The sequence below is a fragment of the Platichthys flesus genome, chromosome 6 (genome assembly GCF_949316205.1).
Source record: "Platichthys flesus chromosome 6, fPlaFle2.1, whole genome shotgun sequence".
Taxonomy (NCBI): Eukaryota; Metazoa; Chordata; class Actinopteri; order Pleuronectiformes; family Pleuronectidae; genus Platichthys; species Platichthys flesus.
The window spans coordinates 2,752,969-2,776,402 of NC_084950.1; the positions used below are offsets into that span (position 1 = coordinate 2,752,969).

At 42.7% G+C, this 23,434-nt stretch overlaps 1 protein-coding gene across 2 annotated transcripts; it reads left to right on the forward strand.

Annotated features, from left to right (window-relative positions):
• Nucleotides 1-2,670: 2,670 nt before the first annotated feature.
• Nucleotides 2,671-21,636, forward strand: wt1a (WT1 transcription factor a). 2 transcript variants are annotated; one of them, XM_062390764.1, is made up of 8 exons: nucleotides 2,671-3,509; nucleotides 6,609-6,731; nucleotides 8,131-8,233; nucleotides 15,757-15,856; nucleotides 18,527-18,671; nucleotides 19,518-19,607; nucleotides 19,946-20,029; nucleotides 20,954-21,636. In XM_062390764.1, the coding sequence occupies exons 1-8, from the start codon at nucleotides 3,038-3,040 to the stop codon at nucleotides 21,073-21,075; spliced, it is 1,239 nt and encodes a 412-aa protein (XP_062246748.1). In that variant the 5' UTR covers nucleotides 2,671-3,037; the 3' UTR covers nucleotides 21,076-21,636. The 2 variants fall into 2 exon arrangements, with proteins under 2 accessions (XP_062246748.1, XP_062246747.1); XM_062390763.1 differs by having other exon boundaries at nucleotides 2,672-3,509; nucleotides 19,946-20,038.
• The last annotated feature ends 1,798 nt before the right edge of the window (nucleotides 21,637-23,434 follow it).

The window sequence follows — 23,434 nt, forward strand, 5'->3', positions numbered from 1 at the left end:
CCCCCCCCCCCCGGGAGGAGGAGCTGTTTGCTTCTGATATGAAGGAGAACAGGTCGGCACGTCTCCTGAAGGCTTCTGATTGGACGGTTTATGACATTATGTTTATTTATCGATAATGAGGTGATGATGAAAGTATTTAAAAGTATGTCTGGAGACACATTGATGGACAGGTGTGTCGGCCTACAGCAGTCAGCGGCGGTGGCTCCTCCTCCTTCTGATCTGGATGAGGTCAGACTCATGACATCATGGTTCCTCTCTCCTCAGGCACCAGAGCTTCCATGTGACCACACCCTTTACTGGAGAAACCAGTCAGTCAGAGGCTAGTTGTTTTATTTTAATAATAATGATGAGGGGGGGTAGAGCGGTCGTCCTCTAACCAGGAGGTCAGTGGTTTGATTCCCATCTGCTTGACGAAGTGCCCTTGGGCAAAAACGTGCTGCCCATAACTGCACTGTATGAAAGTGTGTGTGAATGACGACAAACTGTAACGTGCATGAGACAAGATGTTTATTAATCCATTAACATACATGTCAGCATCACAACATTAATCTACAACAACACCATGAATGATAAGTGAGTCTGAGTTGTTGTTTTTTATCCACAGACTCTGAAAAGGCCAATATTCAAACTAGAACATTATTTATAAAAATACCTTAAATGACAATCTAGAGGAAAATGATTTTTAAGTCTATACTTTCACTTTTTTAAGTTTGGTCCATGTCCCATCTGTTAACATGGAGTAGGCAGTATTTATGACCTGTACTGCAGCCAGTGAATAATCCAGCTGTTAGATGTACTTTAAAAAATAAGAAGCTGTTTATATGTGAACTTTAAGAAATCAATATTGAGCTGCATTAACAAACAGCACATTCTGATTTATTTGATTTGATTTAACATGACGCATCAGTTTGTGTGTGTGTGTGTGTGTGTGTGTGTGTGTGTGTGTGTTTGAATGAGAGACTCTTCATCATGGTTTCCTCCTCTTCTCCCTCACGCACCTTCAAACTAAAACACAATGAAACTGGAACAAATGTAGAAACATTGATACAAAGGTTTAAAAGGCTGAAGCAGCTGTTTCACAGAAATATTTAGTAACAACATATTATGTGTAGGAATAAATGTTTTGATTATTACAAACGTGTTGGTGTTGGCGATTATTTTTTCATATTTATTAAAAATAACAGATTATTTATGACAACTAAGTTTATGTCCCCAGATTCTGTTTATCATTAAACTATAATTATTTGCAGCTAGTGAAGTAAAAGGAAAATTAAGTTAAATCTCTAATTTTCTGTCAAGAGGTGAAAGGTCCGCTGGCATAAAAAGGCCTTTGTTTTTCAACATCAGTGGATTTGCGTTAAACGATTTATTATCCTCCCGTTAACATGATAATTATAACACACACCCAAACACACACACAGACACACACACAAACAAACACACACACAGGAAGAGGGAGTGGAATTGAGGTGAAGCCTTCCGTGTCAACAAATTAATAATAATAATAATAATGTAAATCAAATACCTTAAATAAATGTGATTTAATTGATTTACTTTGTTCAACCGTGGAAATAAAATAAAGATATAAAATGTGAATAATTGAAATGGAACTAAAACACAGATTCTGCTCCTCGTGTAATTTAAATGTTTCCTGATGAGTTTCCGGTCAAAGCTTCATTTGAAACTCAAGAGGATGAATCTGAGTCACTGTCCTGAATTTACAGGGAGATTATTGTTCTTTTATTATTATTGTAGATTTTTTTTAAGTGAATATAAAGTAGAATAAATCAAATAAATCGAGCAGAGCCTCAAAGAGCGACTCGTCACGCGAGCTGTTCACCGGCGCGCGACTAAACACATTTATACCAAAAATCTAACGACGCCGTTCCCATATTTAAAATGATTTAAAAATAAATCCCAGCGTCCAGGTTTCATTTAGTATTTATCTTACAAGCCGCCGTTTTTATATTTAATTTTGTTTCTTAATTAAAACTCCAGCGCGAGGCCCGAGCTGCGAACACAAACCTGAAGAAGTGATAAAGCTCGCGTGACGCGTCCTGCTTCAAATAAAGAACATAACTAATATTTAAATCAAAGACTATAAATAACAGTCGAAATAAAGAGTCGACCTGTTATTTACTGGAGTTCTGTAATAAACTGAACTGAGAGAATTAACGAGTGAGAAAGAAGATTAACACTGAAAATCTGAATAACATGATGATCGTTTGTTTTGTGTCAGAAATGTGTGCGTGTGTTTGTGCGCTTGTATATCGTTATTATATATTTATTTCCGCCTGTGTGTGTGTGTGTGTGTGTGTGCGTGCGTGCGTGCGGTCACATGGTCACGTTCTGGGAACAAAAGACAAGTTCCCATAACACAAATAATATAAATTAAGGTCAAGACGTGTGTTTGAGTCAGTTTATGTTGAGGTTAAGTTAATGTTCAGGGTTACACAAGTAACTGGAGACCCACTGTGTGTGTGCGTGTGTGTTTGTGTGTGTGTGTGTGTGTGTGCTCTTCATCATACAGTAAATGAAGTCAGGGGCCTCCTGCCCCTCATCACCTCCTGACTCCACCCCCTACCCTCCTCACAAACACACACACACACACACACACACACCGACAGGCTGACAGGGAGAAGAGGGCTACTCCTCCTCACTCCTCCTCACTCCTCCTCACTCCTCCACTCGGCTCCCTCCTTCACAGAGAAGCTCTGGGCTCAGACCTCTCTCCTCCCTCACTGAGCTCCATCTCCCTGCTCAGAACCCGAAGCTGCAGCTGATCCTCGTCTCTCACGTCTCCTCGGCTCTTTCCTTTCTGACTTCTCTGCGTCGCCAGCAGACTTCTGTCGGACTTAAGTGGTTTCCAGAGCGGCCGTCCCTGAGGAGCACCGAGCCTGAGAAGAAGAGCTCCTCACTCACCGGGTGTGGAGGGTGGAGGTCACACAGACTCTCAGGGCCAGGCCGACAGGTAGAAAGGTCGAGACCAACTTTAAAAATTGCCTACCAACTTCCTCCTCTCCTCCCCTGGACCACGATGGGTTCAGACCTACGTGACCTGAACTCCCTGCTGCCCCCCCTCCCGGCGGGCCCCAGCCCCGGGTGCCCGGCCCTGCCCGTCAGCACGGCCCCGCAGTGGGCTCCCGTCCTGGACTTCCACACCGCCGCCTCCCCGTACTCCTCCCTGGCGGCCCCCCACACCCCCCTGGGGTCCCACTCCTTCATCAAGCAGGAGCCCACCTGGGGGACCACAGTGGACCCCCACCACCACGAGGCCGACCCCCACTGCGGCCTCAGCGCCTTCACCGTCCACTTCTCGGGCCAGTTCACCGGCACCGGGGCCTGCAGGTACGGCTCGGCGTTCGGGGCCCCCCCTCCCCCGCCGACCTCCAGCCAACCGCCGCCTGTGACGGCGCCGCACCACCACCAGCCCCCCGGCAGGATGTTCAGCAACCCGCCATACCTGACCAACTGCATGGACACGCAGCAGGCGGCCCGCAACCAGACAGGTAGGGCTCTGTGGGTGTGTGTGGGTGTGTGTGTGTGTGTCAGAGGTCAGAGGTCAGTCAGTCACAAAAGCATCATCTCCCCTCGATCGTCATCTTTTCTCCGAAGTTTTGTCGTCTTTGCCGTTTGTCCTCCTCGTTTGTGTCTTTTCTTTTCTTTGTTTTCTGAGTCACACAAAGTTCAACACATGTCAAACTCACTGCTCTAAATCGTACACATCTCTGAATCTGCAGGAACTGACCCATTTTCCCATCGGACGTCAAACTGAAACGTGACACACTCCTCACACGTCGCTCACATGTAGATTTCTCAGTGAGGCTACAGCTGTATGATGGTGATGAAGCTTTATTCCCTCCAGAGTAAATAACAAACAGTATAAATCCTAATACATGTCACAGAAACTGTTCTTCTCCAGTGAAGAACAGATGATCGGACTTCTACACAGAAACAATACACAACTCTTTAAACAACACACACTGAGGAATCCCTTCATTTCAGTGGATACTGGAGAAACCTGGATGTTCATGCTTCCTCTTCACTGCAGTCAAACGTGACCTGTGTTTGTCAAATGAGCGTAAACAATTAATAAACGACAACACAACTGTGAAAGTAAAGGAGTTCAGACTCTTTCTGATTCTTGCACAGTGACGTGTGACCAGCTCTGATTCATGAGCTTAAATCCATATTTAAACATTTTAATATCAGATTCTGGAAATGACCGGTTTGAGTTCCTCATCGCAGTCGTCAAAACTTCACATGAAGCGAAATGTGTTTATTTCCTCATGGTTGTGTTGCGGTGTTTGTTTTGAGTATTGTTGTGTTGTGGCTGAAGATCTAAACCAGAGTTGTTCTCTGTAGATTTTAATATTTAATGCTCTGCAAATCATATTAATTCCAAACTTGGGACTTTATAATAAAACTCTTCTGTTAGAGTAAAAGTTGATTCTATTAGTTAAGTATAAGATAATTGTGCCTAATTCAATATTGTCTGTATTAAAGACTTGATGAGAAAGCTGCAGCCTTATCACAAATACACAATAATACACGACATCTACAATTCAAACGTGGATGTTTGAACAAAAAACATGATCGATGTGACGTACGGCAAAAAGGATAATGCATGAAAATTATATATTTTTAATTCAGTTTTAATTAAAAGAAGAAAGTTATTATAGGTAATTATATTCTTGAGTTTGGGCCTTTTGAGATCTAGTAATTGTTTTCTACATAGATTAATTAAATGAATCATATTAACGCAAAATAACTACACTTAATATTATATATACATATTATATCTGAGTGTGTGTCACCTCATACTAAAGCCACAGTGCAACAGACAGTGTGTTCTATTTTGATTAATTAATTAAGGTTCCGTTCGTCTCTTTTAAATTTAACAGATTTAAACAGAATTCAGTTGAAGTGACAGAAATTCCAACTTTGACGACATCTGATCCCAGGTCTGTTGCAGTCGGGGTAATGAATCTCCCTGTGGTTAACCAGCAGATTAATTAGTAATAACATGCTTATCAAGCAGATAATTTAGGAATAACATCAAAATGAAAGAGCCGAGCTGACCCCCGACCTGTTTTATCTGCCCCCCCCTGCTGTGGCTGGACGAGCACAGACAAACAAGCTAACAGCAGGACCCAGGTCACAGGGAGCTGATCCCAGAGCCGGGTCACACAGCGACCGGCACATCATCCACCACTGATTTCATCTTTCACAGAGAAACGTTAAAAATTCACTGAAATAATGAAACTGTAATGATAATAATACGATTTTGTTTATGAAAAACACAGTTAGAAGGTGTTTTACAAGTTAAAAATGAAGATTTGAAAGTAAAATATAGGAAATAACTAAATGAAGTATGAAGACCAATAGACAACAGATATATAAAATATATAATATACTAATTAAAATGTAGGTTTGTTAACAGAGGCCCTTGGATAAAAAAAAAACAGAAACAAAATATGGATGCAGATTTGCAGGATGCAAGTTTATACTTTACATGTTTTTACGTTTGTTCTAACAGTTAATTATCTTCTATAGATTATGAAAGTTTTTCTACTTGTAATTAATTTCTATGCCTATATTCTACTGGCAATTCTGAGTGTAATTTCTTTAGAGAATTAATATGTGTGTGTTTTCTGTTTGTCTTTTAAATAATTTGCTAATCAAAGCTGGCATTGAAGATACAAAACTTGAACTTAAATTATTTGAGGCAGCAATTTTGAAGAAAGAAGTTAAAATGATATTATACTGGGATCATTAGATAACCAGTCAAAAGAGGTAAAGATGACACTTCCTCCTGATTCTCTGAATTCTCTCAACATCACTAAAGTTTTAGAGACAGTAAAAAAAAAAAGATCTCGGGGTATTTCCAGACTTTCAGTTTGTCCAGATGAAAACCAATTGACCCGGTTGCCTGTCACCTCAGTGCTGGACTTCAAGGCAACACACACATACACACATACACACACACACACACACACACACACACACCGATCGGGGGTGTAGTCAGACAGGGGTGAGTAGAAGATAAATGAAGAAGTTTAATGAGGTTTTTTTTTCTCTTCTCCCTCCCGACTCCCCCCCCCCCCACACTCCTCACCCACTGACTCAGAGTAAAGTCAGTGAAAGTGTTGCATTTGAATTAATGAAGCGTGTGTGTGTGTGTGTGTGTGCGTGTGTGTGTCGTTCATGCATGATTTATGAGAGTGTGTTGGTCAGCCAAAGTCATGAGTCAGGTCTGGGGTGCCAGGCACAGATCTAGAGAGTGTGTGGGTGTGGATGGATGGTTGGGGGGGGGGGGGGGGGGGGGGGGGGGGGGGGGGGGGGTCTTGATATTCTCAAAACACCTGCACTGCAAAACCATCTTAAAACTCACGGGACCATGTTGTTATCGTAACTTTATACTTTATCTTTATTGTAAATATGGAGCATTCATTTGAAAAAAGAAATACAGCAGCACACCCAGACTCGAGTCCTCCGTCAAATATCAAGTGTCAATCATTATGTTGATGATTATTTTGAGAGGAAAGCTTCTAACATCCTTGCAGCTGTCAATCAAAGTAAATAAAATGATGTTTCTCATGTTGCAGGTTACGGCGCAGTCGCATTCGATGGAGCCGGGAATTACGGCCACACTCCAACGCACCACAGCTCCCAGTTCTCCAACCACACCTTCAAGCACGAGGACGCTTTAACCCAGCAGAACCCGATGGGTGAGTGTGTGTGTCTGTGTGTGTGTGTCAGGTGGCTTCACTCTCTGAATGTGTTTGACGCTCGTGTCTTCAAGTTAATTCTTTATTTGATGAATTCCTGGGCTCCTTGTTCTCACTCGTCATGAACTTGTTGTTCGTCTCAATGAAGACGGAGGACATGATGACAGCTCCTAAAAGTGAAGGAGAGCGTGGCCTAGGTGATAGAGCGGGTGCTCTGCAACAAGAAGGTTGCCGGTTCGAATCCCACTCTATCCCATCTGCATGCCTAAGTGTCCTTGGCAAGATACTGAACCCCTAAATGGCCCCTCATAAATGCTGAGTGTTCTAAAAATGTAAGTCGCTTTGGATAAAAGCGTCAGCTAAATGACATGTAATGTAATGTAATGAAGCCACAAGTATCTCCATCGCCCCCTGGTGCCTGTATGCAGGAACTGTCATAAACCCTGCCTCCTCCATGTGAACAGCTGGGACATGAAATTAACCCAAAAGTCAAAATACACGTAAAACTAAATTTTGAAAGTCATTTAAGGTCGTTCTTTTCACACTTAATAAGTTATTTGATGCTATTAAAACTGGGTGAAAAGTCATGATTGACAGCCGAGACCGACTTGGTACCTCGTCTCCTCGTCTCCTCATCACTAAGGATGTTCTGGCCTCATAGAAAGTTTTTGATGATTATATAATAAACAGAATAACTTCTATATCTGTTATCTTTCTCCAGTATAGCAGTGTTTCTGAGTAGAGAAGGTCTTTTGAGCTCCATGTGCATTCAGAGCCACAGCTGCGTCTGGATGGCAGCTCCGTGGCCCTCACCTAGGGAGAGTCTTGTCCCTTAGTCTGACGTCTCCGCCGTGACCTCGCCTGTCGGAGCTTTAAATCACCCACATCCTGACCTGCAGACTGCCTCTTCCCCTCCTCACGCCCCCCCCCTCTCATCCACCCACCTCCTCTTTTTTAATCCCTCTCCCCTGCGTATGTTATTGGTAAACATTTAAATGCATGGTTTATGAAGCCGCCCCGCTGTAAATTTATGCCGTTTTGTTTTAAAGAAAACCGGGAGAGCTGGAGCTGAGAGGGATTTTGGAATGTAGGGAAATGTCCAGGGAGCCATTCGCGGCGCTGCCGGGGAAACTGGGAGATTAGAGCCACGCAGAGCAGGATCTTTATTTGTAGAAGAAACCGATGAAAAGTGGAGAAAACCCAGGGAGGGCAAGAGAGGGCAGAGTTTAAAAGAGATGAGCTATGGAGGAAGTTTAAATTCATCTCCTCCGAGGGAGTCGGGAGGAGTTTACCTTCATCTGCAGACTTTATAGCTGCACAGACCCACAAATGCATTTGTACATATATTTTATTATTGCATGTGTGTGTGTGCGTGTGTGTATGTGTGTGTGTCCCATAGGTGAGCAGCAGTATCCTGTACCTCCTCCTGTTTATGGATGCCACACACCGTCAGACAGCTGTACAGGGAGCCAGGCTCTGCTGCTGAGGAACCCTTACAACAGGTAACACACACACACACACACACACACACACACTTATACTTCTACTTCATAATTCATTTCTCCCCCGAGTAGTGAACATCACAACCTGCTCAGTCTGCCAAGACGACTTTTGGTTTGTTGTGCACCTTGGTCTGAATTGTGGTTGAAACGTTTTCACCACACTCACACTTTTTGTGAAGCTTTAAATTTTAAATTTGGGGCTGGACGTTTGTTTCTGAAACACTTTTCATAATTACCCGTTGGAATCCTCTTCACGTCCTGCTGGGCTGTAACAACCACGACTGATCCATTCATGTTGATTGAATGAGATGATTTTATGTTGATAACTAACCTGGTCAGTGATTTGGGGGCGTGGCTTTGACAAGAGAGCTGACGGGATTGGTTGCTGTTTCTACCTCCTACAGGATTACCAACCCGAGCTTTAATAACGTTTCTCCTTTTATTTACGACGTAATTTCAAATAAATTCCTTTTTCATTGAAGTTGATTGAAACACGTTTGAAGTACAAGTTTATTTCTAGTTTTATTGACAGATAACAAAAGTACAAACAGACGGTTGAAACGAATAATTAACGTGATGGGTTGATCAGGGTGCATTGTGGGAGGAGACGTGGTCGTCAGCCCACACCTGGGATCAGGAGCCTTTCACATGAAACAGGCTCAGGTCCGACCCCGAGAACGAGAATTGACCCAAGAACAGATCTTTAAAAAAGTGAGGTTCAGCCAAAATCTCTTCACGGACCCAAAATGTCAGTTCACACTCGTATTCTGTCTTTTAAAATCTATTTTCATCACGAAGCAAACAGAAACAAAAGCATTGTTGATTGTGTCGCCCGGTCGGGGGGGCGGCTGCAGGATGCAGGTTGAACAGGATGTTCACCTTCAGGACAGGGGTTTGTCCTCCTTCCTCCGCCTCCTGCTCTTTAGTGGTTTTCACTTGTTTTCTGCTCTGGTTTTCTCCCTCAACTGGTTTTTAATGGGTGACCTTGAAATGCACGTCACAGCTAAGTCATGGTGCCACTGGAGGAAGTAGAGGAACACTGGGAGGAAGAGCAGACGGAAAGTGGGATGACTTACTAATCAGAAAATATAAAGTATTTTGGAACCATTTCTTCTGCTTTAACTTTTAAAAAATCATCGTTATCATATTGTTCTATTTTTACCTCCATCGAGGAGATTGTGTTTTCACGGCTTGATTGTCTCGCAGCGCAAAAACTACTGAACCCATTTTATTTTTATTTTTTTACTTGGTGGACGGATGGTTAGTGGGCCAAGAGAGAATTTTATAATTTCTTGAGGTGATTCATGATTATTTGTTATGAGTTACAGTGTTTTCCGACATTTTAGTGAATTCCTCAACCAGGTATTCAGATATTCCGGTGCACCTCCTCACTGTCTGCTCATCGTTAGTTTCTAAATGAAACTTTCTTCACATGCTTTGTTTTTAATCGACTGAGAAACTGAAGGAATTCAGTGTAAATCTATTGCAGCAGGGAGGATATAGAAGTTTCAGTGTGTGTGTGTGTGTGTGTGAGAGGAAGGAGAGAGAGACGTGTCTTCTAAATCTGAGGGTCTTCTTTGTCATAAACATAACTGCTATCTACCCAACACACACACACACACAGGGACACACAAACACACACTGCTGGGAATGCTCCTAAGAGTTGCCTCAGTCGTGTAATCTTGCAGCCTGGTACCAGCAGGACTGTATTTACTCTACAGGCCGTCAGCTCAGGCTGCTGGAACAACATGAAATGAAAACATGCGCAAGCCTTATTATTAGAGAGAGAGGGAGAGAGAGAGAGAGTATGTGTACACACACACACATACACACACACACACACACAGATCCAAGTATGAGACGCCCTGATCTGCACAAAGTGGAGACACATCCACACAGCGTTTTTTAATCAATTAGTGAAGTTGCTCATCCAGACATTATATTTTAAAAACAGGTACAATTAGATCATCACCGAGAAACTCACATGTGTCAATCATAGATACATAAATACATATTGTAAAAACTTGTTTTTCAGGTCGTTGACCCTTTAAAAGATGAACAAACTGAGTGAGGGGTCGTGCTGGTGCTGGTTTGGAGAAACCGTCTCTTCTCCAGTTGACCTCGGTGACACACGGTGTTTTCGGTGTCGAACCTTTAGCTGTTAGGGGATCCAGTACAAGTGGCTGTGTGGGGGCTGGCTGCCTCATCCCTGTTAGTGGACGGGACATTGTAATGTAACGTTAGAAACCTTCTTTCTGCCATCATAGATATTGGATTAATGTTGAAATGTTCATGGTTCTGATGAGTTTGGACACTTCATCGTTGGCGGCTGAGACTCAGGATTGGTGGAGTGTGTCTGGACGGGACCTCGATAATGCAGCTCACAAGGAACCTGAGACTATAACAACTTTGGTGAGTCTCCATCAGGTCATCAGGTCAAAAACCTGTTTTTGCACGACGACCGATAGTTTATGACCAAATCCTTTAGTTGTCATCGTTCTCTCTTCAGCTTTCACTTCCCACTTTCCTCCTCTGTTTATTCCAACAAGTCCTGTGAAGGTTTCCCCTCGGTCCCCCCCCCCCCCCCCCGCTGGTGGATCAGGGCAGGAGATTAGGACACAGACAGTCCGTTAAATGGATGTTGACTGAATCGGTGACAGGTTCCATCGCTCTGCGGCGGAGAAAAGAAAAGCAGACGCGTATTTATTTGAAAATGTCACGGATCGGTAATTTAAATCTCACGCTCAGCAGCCTCCATTCCAACAACCCTTCAGCAGGAACAGCGCTTGTGCTCCTCTGGCCGTGTGCCCCAGATCTACTGTAGAAGAAGAGCTGTGTAATGAGCCGGGTACCAGGCACCACACCGACCCGACCACGCTGCTCAGGCCTGCAGGTGGTGTGATGGAGGGGCTGTGGTGTCAGGGGGTGAGAGCTATAACTCTACTGTGTGTGTGTGTGTGTGTCTGTGTGTGTGCGTGTGTGTGTGTGTGTGTATTTAATCACATGGCAGGTATGAATAATGATGGTGGAGTCTGCTGTGTTTAATGAAAGATGGCTGTTATGGCAGAATTTAGCTTTCGTGGTGTCTGTCTGAGGCACATTCTTTAACATGTGTGTGTCTGTGTGTGTGAGTGTGTGTGTGTGTGTGTGTTGGCCTTTTCCAATAAAGCATTTCTACTGAGAACAACAAGTAACTACACAAACGGCTGCTCATACTGGGGAACTTCCAGTCCACTGCACAGCTCACGAGTGTCTCCTCTACTTTTTGTCTTTCCTCCACAGGGGAGACAATTTATATGAAATGACCTCTCCCAGTTGGAGTGTGTGTCATGGAACCCAGTCAATGCACTGGCCTCCACCATGAAGAGGTAGGAACTCATCCCTCGCTCCCATCAAACAGCACCAGTCAGCCCAGTTGGGGTTTTTATCAGACGATGGGAAACAACAACACCTTCACTGTCTAAACTACCACTGAAGTGTTGGAGTGGATGTTTGTCCCTTAGTTAGTGTGAAGTCACATCAGTCTCTCTTGATAATTTCCACCATTGATTTAATTTGATATTCCTCGTGTCCAATGGTCCTGTCCCTTGAACCATTGGCTACACTGCCCCCTCAGGATTTCTGGTGGTACTGCTCTGTTTCATCCGTTTTGTCCTTATCCACAAGGTTTCTGCTAGTTTCTCTATATATTAATATATTGTTGAGCATAAATCAGCCTTTGACATGACTTGAAACCTTTTATTAGGTTATTAAGTTGTCGTACTTCTTCAACACACACCCCATCTTTCTGCAGGTAGCCTGGTCCAGTGATACCTACAGTACAAGGTTTGATTCCACAGATAAGATCCCTCTCAAAGGTCGACTCAAAATAGAGTTTGGTCTACAAAAGGAAGTTCTCTAGTCCTTCACAAAGCTGGAGAAACTCTTAAGACCCTGTTGTTTAAAGTTCACTTGTTGAATTTGGCCTCAAGACGTCTCCAGTGTCCTGTTTATCTCTTTTTATTTAAAACAGACCAGATTTAAAATCCCAAACAATCAGGGAAGTGTGGGCGTCTCTCAGTCGTATACGTCCTGGACGTCGTGTCACTGTGACCTGCAGCCGGATCGCATCACGCTGCTCAGCGTCTGTGAAACAAACGCTTTCCTGCTGCGAGCCAACAGGCGTTCACCATAACTGACAAGTGTGTGTGTGTGTGTGTGATAGAGACTCACACAACGAGCTGTAGCAAGCAGGAATGTCTGTGTTGTGTTGCTGCATGGGGAAGTTGTGTACTTGCATGTGTGCAGTGTGTTCTTTTCACTGTCACATGACGAGGTCTGTGCAGAGGCTTGATAAAAAACACATCATGGTGTTTCAACATCACTTCTCAGGCTGAGCTGCTGTTTCTCTGTGAGCAGCTCGGGCCGTCTCTCCCTGTGCCGTCTCCGCCAGTGAGGGGGAGACCGGAGGGGAGGTGTGAGGGAGTAGTAAGGATGAGGAGGAAGAGGAGGAGGAGGCGGAGGAGGAGGAGGAGGAGGAGGAGGAGGAGGAGGAGGACAGAGGCAGCGGAGATAAAGAGGAACGGGGGGGCGAGGTGCAGGAGATGAGGAAGAGGAAGTGAAGGGGAGTCGAACCTGGAGAGGAAGAGCAGATAGTCCCATTCCAAATATTCACAAGGAACCTGGCATCACCTTAAACACTTATCCGCCTTATACTCTTATACTTTTATACTCTTATACTCTTATATTTTTATACTCTTATACTCTTATACTTTTATACTCTTATACTCTTATAATCTTATACTCTTATACTTTTATACTCTTATACTCTTATACTCTTATACTGTTATACTCTTATACTCTTATACTCTTATACTCTTATACTCTTACATGCTAATTAATGGAAGAATTTTATCTTTAGCAACATGGTTTGAGCCGTAGACTGTGATTAAAAATGGACGACGCGTCTCCAGTTCCTCCCACTATCCAGAAATGAACTGAGGTGCGTCAGATACACAAGTTTGACCAATCACGAGTCAGTTCACTCTGTTTTTATTCTTTTAAACGAACAACAAACATCAGTTTGATAAGAACAACCTAAAATGACGGAAATCATCTTTGAGAAAAATGTGTGTAACGTTCACTTTGCCTTGTTGCTTCGGCCCGTGTCCCATCTACTAACACGGAGGAGGTGGGGTTTGTGACTTAATACTGCAGTCAGCCACCAGAGGGCGCTTTGGTTCCAATTTTATGTCGTCCAGCTTTGTAAACATTAGACACAAAAACATTTGGAGCTGAGATTTTAGTTGGTTTTCTTAACCATACTATGAATTATGGGTAATTCTCGTCCAGTCGGCAGATTTGAGGAAAGATGTTTGTTGATTTTTACAGTTTGATGTCTTCAAACTTCAAAGTCTCTAACTTTAGTCTATTTACTTTGAGTCACTTTGCACTACGATATTCTTTTTATATTTAGTTGTTGTTGTGATGACAATATAATTTACACTGATCCATATTCACACTTCTCGACAAAAACGTGTTTCCATTCAGTTGTGCTAGTTCAGGGCCGAACCTCCAGGATCAGTCAGTGCTGATCACGAGGTCTGTGGACGTCTCTCGTGGACAATGAGCGTCTCATGAGCGTCCGGCCGGTCGCTCATGAGACACAGGAAGCGAACTCCCATCGCTCGGTCGACCGATTGAAAAACTTTGCCACATTTCAGAGACAAGAGCTTTTTGTTCCTCTGTTATCACAAGAAGATACGAGCGGCAGCTGTGTCACACAGAGCGGTTCTGTTCAGAGTGTTGAAGAGAATCTAGAGCGATGTTTGTTGTTTCATTTATCTCATCTAGAAAAATGGTTATTTGACTTCATTGAAAACAGATGAATGTTTTTAATATTACTAAAAATGTTCCCTGGTTCCAGTTTCTACTTTTTACTACTTTTCTCATTTTAATATGATTTTAAATCAAATATCTCTGAACTGTTGAAAAAAACTTGTAACTTGTTAATGACCTTTGATTACGATAAATCTTTTTTCATCTTTTTGGCAAAATGACATTTACATCGATCGCTAATGTAAATTGTCGTCAGAGGAAGTAGTAATAAAAAGGCTAAAACATAAATTTATTAATTAAGAGTTAATTGATACATTGACAAGCATATGATTGGGAACATTGTTATCTTTACCGTCTTAAACCAAAAAACTAGTTTGATCTTATGATGTTGCTAAATCACCAAAGTTATAATAACAAGCCATCCGATGGGGGGGGGGGGGGGGGGGGGTATACAAGTAGTTGAGATAGTCTAGTCCAAAGTGGTTTAACAGACCGTCATCATAGCTTCAGATGCAACTTGAGCAAATTCCATTTTGTAGATATAATTTCTGTTGTCGTCCATTTCTGGATTTAAACCTTCAACCCACATGCGGCGCCGTGTCAACACATAAACCAGCTGATCTTGTTTATCAGGGTTTATTCTTCTCTAAAGGTTTTTAAGTTTTTTAATTCATACAAATGTGTTTAAACAGAGACGTCCAGGGTTCAGCTGGTTATAAGATGCTCTGACAAATTTATAAATCAGCGACACACACCTCTGCAGTGACGTCTCCACACAGTCTGTGTAGTGCGTCACGGGCTGAGAGGGACGAGCTGTGTGAGTAAAGAACTGTTCCTGACCCCGCTCTACCTGCTCTGACATCGGGTCACGCTCCATGTGTCGGCCAACGTGTGTTACAGCGAACAAATTATGTCCCTGGATCGCGATGTGGGATCCTGGTTTCTGACGTCTTCACCTTCATCAGACTGAGAGAATCTTTTTTAACCTGCGAGTGAGACGACCAGAGACGTAACTGAGCCCAAAAGAAAAGTTGTTTATTAACTGGAGATCAAAAAAACAGGAGAGGAGGGTCGATACCAGGAAATCAGTCCCAACAGCAAACCCATGACTGAAGGGGAATGTGAGGGAGCGACTGGATCTGAAATGACAGAAGAGACGGGATTTAAATCAGATTTAAAAATGATTTAGTGGCACACTCCCAGTATTAGAGCCAAGATTTTTAAGACTTTTTCTTTCTAATTTTATTATTTAACTGTGTTGCAATTTCACTTCTTTGTCCTCATGGTATTATCCGTTTGTTCTTTGTAGAATTTTGACTCTTTTCTTGTAATATAATTACTTTTTGTACTTATCACTAAAGTACAACATTAAGACTTTTTTTATGTCTTTTCACCATTTTTTTATCGCAGTTTTAAAACTTTATTCTCTTGATTTTATCCGTTTATTATTGTTCAAACGAACCCAACGTCTAAACAACTGTTTCTAAACACAACCTTAATTCTCTGCCATAGCAATGTGATATTTCAAAGGTAAAATAATTTGGACTGAATAGTTGTTTTCTCCTGGAGCCAAAATAAAAAAGTGTATTAATATAAAAATGACTGTGACGTGTTGAATTTCTCACTGTGAAGTGAATAAACAGTTTATTTTGCAGAGTTGACACGTCACCTTCATCCTCTGTGTTCTTCTCTGTGTGTGTCTGCAGCCACGCAGCAGGATACGACAGTGACCCCAACAGCCCCATGGTGTACAGCTGCAGCACGCAGTACCGCATACACACACACGGAGTCTTCAGGGGAATCCAGGTAAACGTTCATGTTACTTCACTCACTTTCAGGAGGCCAGCGGGGGGGTCACGCTAACCTTCTGTCTGCTCCCTGCACTGCTTTACTGTGTCGTGTCGACATCGGGACCAACACAACTCACTGGAAACAACACACACACACACACACACACACACACACACACACACACACACACACACACACACACACACACACAAACTGAGGGAATATAACTTTTTTAAGATAAGTTTTTAATGAGCTGACTGAAAGAGACGAGCGGTGGAGAAGCTGATGCAATAACCAGAAAACATGAAGAGGAAACACTGGTGTGTAGCAGAGCGGAGATTTACAAACAAACACACACACACACACACACACACACACACACAAACACGCACACACAAACACACACATTTTAAAAGGCAGCCCTTGAGGCCAAGAGGAATCCTTTTCCACAAATCCATTAGCAGTGGAGAAACACACTCTCTCACACACACGCAGACACACACTCACACACTCACGTAGGGTTACACTGGGTAGAGATATAGTTTCCATACTGGGATCAGAATGTTAATAAATCATTAGTTTTTAATTATTGTCTGTCAGCGGCTGTAGAGGACGGAGAGCAGAGACTGTCCAGACCTTCTCTCAGTCCGCAGAGAGACTTCTGGAGATTCGTCTTTCTCTCTTTTCCGAGGCCTGTTTCATTATTCATCCTGCTTCTTGTCTTTCTTTGCCCCCCCCCCCCCAAACACACAGCACCCCACGCCACCCCCCCTCAAAGAAAATCTGACAAATGAACTGCATGAAACACGTGTACGAGTTCTGTCTCCGTGCAACACAATAAACAAAACCTCATTTAAAGATTGAAGAGCCGCTGAAATGTGAGATAACAGCCGAGATTCTTCACTCCTGGTTTTTTATATTATTATTTTTTTTTTCATTCTCCATCAAACAGACACAAGCTGTTGATGCTGTGATGAATGAATGGTCCTCCTGCTGATCCATCTAACTGTCAATCTGTTTGAATTACTGCAGACAGGCACATTCCTCCAGCTGTCAATCAGAGCCTCATTGTTGTAATTAAACGAATTAGCAATTATAGATGAATTGTCACATTCAAAGATCTAATACCTGATTAAACCAACACAAATAATTAAGACTTTGTGAAGTAATGTTTCATATTTGCTTAAAGATTCTTATTCATCTTGTTTCTTATATAAATTAACATCAATACACAATTTTATGAATATTAGCTTCATGCTACTTTAGCTACCGAGCTAACAAATGTTTGTCTATGAGCCTCAAGTGAAGAACAAGTGTTAGAAGCAGCTGAAGCTCATTTGTCTCTTTGTCTTATTTTTCTCAAATATGAGATGATTGAGAAATAATTCCAAATGTTTAAGAATTTATTGATTTTTCACAGTTTATGAATATGATTATTTCAAAGTACTTGTTTTTTCGGCCTCCTCTCTAATAACACTGTATCAAAACCTTCTGGGGATCGTTTGACATTCACGTTGCATGAGAGGCGTCAGGTCTGAACCCTGCAGCTTGTCACCGAACCCTGAGGATCCAGGTCCCCCACCCCCCCGCTCAGCCTTCAGTGTAAAGTGGCCTCGGAGGTGGAAGGTGCAGCTAAACTCCACCCGCTCGTTCCTCAGGTGCACGTATCAATAGATGCTAACAGCAGTAATTACCACAGGGGCGACCTCCAGGTGCGTCTCACCATTAACGCTAAGCAGAGGAAACGAGGAGCAGATGGCTGTGGGCGGGGGGGGGGGGGGGGGGGGACATGTTGAAGTGGGGAACGAGGTCACAGACGGAGGCAATATTTAAATCACACGTATAAAAAAGTAGAAGATATGTGAGCATCGAGAAATTAGAGACTAAAAACACAAAGTTAGAAAGTAAAAAGATGTTTTTTACATGTGTTATTATTTCCTGTTCCTCAGCAGTGACCGGGGGGGGGGGGGGGGGGGGGGGGGTAATGGAGGCGCTCTGTCTAACAGGCGTGACTAACTGCTCCCCGCGGGCCGCAGTCAGTCCGAGGTCATTTTACTGCTAATTCACTTCTAATGAATATTTGACCGCTTTGTCACGATGATCCTCACGAGCCGACACGTCACAGGTTTAAGGGCCCGCGTTTCAAATTACATTAAAATAAGAATAACAGGTAATAAATATTAATAATAATCCTGTCTTGAATATTACATTATTTTTTACCTGGGTGTATTTTAATTATTTTTACAATGGACTTTTAGGGCCATGTTGAAGAAAACTATTATTTCCAGAATAAAGAAAGTTGAATTAATCATTAAAGTCACAATATCACAAGAATAGAGTTGAATTTTATAAAGTAAAATTATGACTTTGTTTCGCGTAAAATCTAAACTTTATTCTCACAAATAAAATGTTCCTTCAACATGGAGCCAATGCACCTGAAAGCTCTTCACCAGCCGTTAACCAGCAAGAAGTTCTGGTTCTGGTTTGGATTCGAGCTGATTTAAGAATTTCGAAAATCTGTGTCCTTCATTTACTCAAGCAAAGTTATGAATCAGGATTAACAGCAGCTCAATCTCAATCTTTGTCTTTCTTTGTCTTGAAGTATTGATTTGGCTTCAATTAAAATGTGTTTACATACTGTATGTGTGTGTGTGTGTGTGTGTGTGTGTGTGTGTGTGCGTGCAGGACGTGAGGCGGGTGCCCAGCATCGCTCCGGCCATCGTGCGGTCGGAGGCCAGCGAGAAGCGTCCGTTCATGTGCGCCTACCCAGGATGCAACAAGCGCTACTTCAAGCTGTCCCACCTGCAGATGCACAGTCGTAAACACACAGGTGAAACCAACAGAAACACACAAACACACGGTGACATCACACTGACCAACACGGCCGGGTTGTCGATGCCGGAGTTTCAACTCTGACACGTTTTCCATGAAGCTGCCGTCACCGACTTGTTCCAGTTTCACTCAAAAGTCTCTCTGATGTTTCCATTGGCCCCGATTCCCTGATCTGCTGCTGCCAGAAGATACTTCCTGTTTGGTCAAATCAAGAAATCCGAAATCGGTTTTCCAGTCAGTGGCAGCAAAGGAAAAAGATAAAGCTTGGCTGATCCCACACACCGGAGAAATCAGCTGGTTACAGCAGCAGAAGTGTGAAAATATAGAATATGTAAACAACAATAACATAATCTTTAGTGAAAAAGCATAAGCTGTTCCATGCTTAAAAAAACAAGAAGCCACCAACAGAACCAGTATGAACATCTCACTGGTTCCTTTAGTTTGACCTGAGCTGAACTCAAACGCTGTGAAAAGCCTCAGACACTCAGTCAGAGTCCAAAACCAAAACTGAATCATACAAGAGAAACTAGTTTGAAGACATATTCAGCTTGATCCTTTTAATTTGTGTTTTTGATGAAAAGCTTGATGATGATCTAATGTCCATCGCTGCAGCAGTGGAGTCTCCTTTTTCCTTTAATTCGATTTAAACCAAATCTTATACTCTGATAAATGAAGGAAACCAGCAAATAGACACGTCCGACAAGTTAAAACCAGAAACATTCTGCCGGTGTTGTGTTCTACAGATTTAAACCGTTGCACCTTGTTCCTCTGTGAATGTGTGTGTTTGTTATCTGTGGCATTTCAAAGGTTAAATAACAGATCAACTTATTCTGTCTTTGTCCAGGGGAGAAACCGTACCAGTGTGAGTTCACAGACTGCGGCCGCAGGTTCTCCCGCTCCGACCAGCTGAAACGACACCAGAGGAGACACACAGGTTCGATTCCCCTCCACTCTTTCCTCTCAGTCTTTTGTTGTCTTTGCCCTCACCACTCGCCTTCCCCTGCTGTGTGCATGACAGCCGTGTTGTGGGTCCAGTGCAGGGCCCAGTTTGCATTGTGAGAACAGCTCCTCTCAGATGACGTTACCACAAAAGGCCGGCAAAACTTCTGAATGGCTTCAAACACCTGCAAGCCTCTGCTCTACTGTATTCTTCTATCTCCCTCCGTGTGTGTGATGGTGAACGTGTTCGTTGTGTGTGTGTGAACCTGGACTTGTTTGTGTGGTGAATGTGTGGACTTGTGTGTGTGCGTGTGTGTGTGTTTGTGTGTGTAGGAGTTAAACCCTTCCAATGCGAGACGTGTCAGAGAAAGTTCTCTCGGTCTGACCACCTTAAGACACACACCCGGACTCATACAGGTAAAACAAGTGCGTAAACTTTTATTTTTCCATTTCTTCTTCATTCATTTAATATTTACACAAAGATTACAAGTAATTTGTCTGTACCCTCAGCGAGCACTTTATTAGGAACACTTGAATGATACTGCAGATCTGTCGGCTGCAGGTTCACGCTGCCAATCTGGAGCTGGGATCATTGGGGGAAACCAACAACTTAGTTTGAGCTGGGAGCGTGTTCCTAAAGACACAGTTACAATATTCAGCTTAAGTAGGATTTCGGGGAGTAGGGCAGAAGTAGGTAGTTTGCTAAAGTGCCAAAGCCTCTGCAGCCTCAGCAGAAATCCATCAGATCAGGATACGTTTGTAAGGTCAAACGTTTCCCTCTTGGTTTGAGCCTTTCCAAGCAGACAGCCTCTTCACTCACTACAACAGATATTTGTACATTTTCTAAAGAGCTAATTTAAAAAAAATTATAAAATAAAAGTATAAAGTACATAAAAGTAACAGTGTGTACATGTAAAACTGAGCATGTGCCAGAAACAACAAAAAACATTGGCGGCTGACTGGAGAATAACCCATTTTCTGTTAATCTCCTTCATATGTGAAAGGGAAAATCAGCAAGCAGGTGTGTGAGTGTTCCTAATAAAGTGCTCAGTGAGTGTCCACATGTACAGTATATTATATTAGTATGGGTTATAATGGATGACACATATTCTACATAAAGTTCACTGAATCCTCCCAATCAGCTTCTGACTGGCTCAATGTTCTAATACTTGTTTTTCATTTTCACTCTCAAATCCCTCGTGTCCTGATTCACTCCTCCTCTCATCACTGCTCCATCCCTCTCTCTCTCTCTCTCTCTCTCTCTCTCTCTCTCTTCTTCTTCTTCTTCTTCTTCTTCCTCCTCTTCTTCTCCCCCCCCCACCTCACTCCTCCCTCTCTCAGGCGAGAAGCCATTTAACTGCCGGTGGCCGAACTGTCAGAAGAAGTTTGCCCGGAGCGACGAGCTGGTGCGACACCACAACATGCACCAGAGGAACCTCAGCAAGCTGCAGCTCACCATCTGAACCCGAGTCCGGCCCACGTGCCCCTGATGCTCTACACGGAAACATCTGGGTCACCCCGCCCCCCCTGTGCACCTGCCTGTGTGAAGTCCAGCTGGGTCCTAATTTAGAGAACAATAGTTCGGTCTCAAAGTCGTGAAAGATTCTCACAGACGTTGAAAACCGTTTCTCCTGGAAAAACTTTGTCCCTCGTTCGACTGAATGAGAAGAAGACGACTTTGAGGAGAATTCATGATCTTCTGCCTCCTACATAATAAAATTGTTCTCAACTTCAAGTGTTTTTACATCTGATAAACCTTCAGATTTACTTGCTGTTTCGTGAGGATGTAAATTATACAAACAAACAAACATTTACTTCACGTGTCGACCTGCGTCTCAGGTTCAAATCTCCACAGACTTTATCTCGGTTTTGGACTTTTCATCAGAGTTCATTCCAGCGTCTGGATTTTAATTCTCATTCCCTGAAGTCAGTGAGCACATGAGCTCCTCCAGGTTTTTACAAACAGGATTCACAGCTGAGATTTCTTTATACCAATATTTTGTAAATAAACACAGGCACACACATTCGATCTACATTCACTTTATACGGCTCTCGTGTCCAACACCTCTGAACACTGGAAACTTTCCACGTCCTGGTGCTAAAGAATCTTTCCTCCGATGTGATGTCTCACCCGTCCCCCCCCCCCCCCCCCCCCCCTTTCCCACCATGTGCACAGGGAGGTCAAAGGTGACGGTCGGCTCAGCTGTAAATATCTCTTCACGTTGAACGATGACTTATTTATTATCCGTTCATTGACACAAAAACCTTCCACTGGATTGATTTAAGAGGAGAAAGGTGTTGTTTCATCCCTTTAATTTGAAACAAAGATCAAATGAATTAATCCGACTCCTTATATGGTGTTTTGCAATGTCAGCTTTTGGTGTTTTGTCTCGTCGGCATTAAAACATACTTTGCACACACGTCTTCCCGGTTGTATATTTAGTTTCGGCGTGTTGTCGTCTCTGTGGTGTGTAAATATTGCTGGACTCGGACAGCGAGCTCTGAGATGTGTCTGCCGGGTCACACTGGCTCTGTGGCCGGGCCGATGTGGTCAAGATGTAAATAAAAGCTCTTCACAGTGGGAACTGAACTCTGTCCACGGGGGAGAAACATGTGACTGAACCGATGTACTTCAGACTCTCTCTTTCTTTCGGACCAGGAACTGTTTCTACATTGTTGTGTCTTCTTTTCTCTGATGTGCGTTGATCTCTGAGTCGTACAACAACTAATATCAGTGGAACGTTTCGTGCTCAGACGTGTGAGATTAATGGAAAAATGCTGGTTTCTCTCTGTGTAAGATGTAATGTGACTGTTTTGATACAGCAACACTTTCAGTCTCTGTGGTCTCTGTTTTTTATTGTTTCCACATTTCTTCAGGATCAAGTTGACATTTATTTATTAGTCGGTCGTGTGTAACTCAAGTTTTACGGCTTCAGATCACTTCCAAGTTTCAGTCCAGAAATTGACATCATGTATTTTCACCATCATCGTGAAGATGTGATTGTTAGATATTAAATATGAATTATTGATTCCATTTGATTCTTATAATTGACACACAAAGGTCTGAAAATGACAAATATGCAGATGCTACACTTTTCCATCAGCTGCTCTTCACCGAGCGTCTCTCCTGTAAACACAAGAGGAGGTCGTCTTCCTCAGGACTCTTCATCCTGACCTGTTTATAATGAAAACACTGATACAGAGATATGACTCATTATATCTATAACACACGTTTCAAAACAAAGTGCTGGACAAGAAGAAGATGAACATGAGATTTAAAGGAGAGCAATCACACCAAGAGAAAGAAGGGAACTCACCTCTGATTGACCACTTCATCACCATATTTGCATATTAATGTATTGAGATCGGATACATAAGGAAATGTCCTGTTTATGTTTCTATGAAGATCTCTGCATTATGTCTTGAGAAAGAAAATTGATATAATTCACAATAGTTTTAATCAAATCCTCTCCAGTAGTTAACAGGTGACCTATGACCTGACCTTTCTGCCAAGTTTCCATAAACTCAGTTTGGTAGTAATTAGCATTATTCTGCAAACAGACACACAAAAGGCAACGAAAACCTGAAAAGGTGCTTGACCAAGGTAATAATCAGCTCGACACATCATATCTCAAACATTCATAAAAGCTTCTGGGTAAAGAAAAGTTTTAAAAACAAGGTTTAAAAGACACTGAGGACATCTGATCTAAACAGGTTGACCAGTTTAACAGTTTACGCCAGAAAACCTATTCCTCTTCATTTTAAAAAACGGCTTATGACTTTGATAGAGAGCAGGTTTGTGCGCGCAAGGCTGAGGAACAC

What these genes read in the sequence shown, in the direction of transcription:
- wt1a (XM_062390763.1), top strand. Translation starts at nt 3,038, where the DNA reads ATGGGTTCAGACCTACGTGACCTGAACTCCCTGCTGCCCCCCCTCCCG. An exon ending in AACCCAGCAGAACCCGATGG is followed by an intron (nt 6,732 to 8,130) that starts GTGAGTGTGTGT and finishes TGTGTCCCATAG; the next exon opens with GTGAGCAGCAGTATCCTGTA. An exon ending in GACTCATACAGGTAAAACAA is followed by an intron (nt 20,039 to 20,953) that starts GTGCGTAAACTT and finishes TCCCTCTCTCAG; the next exon opens with GCGAGAAGCCATTTAACTGC.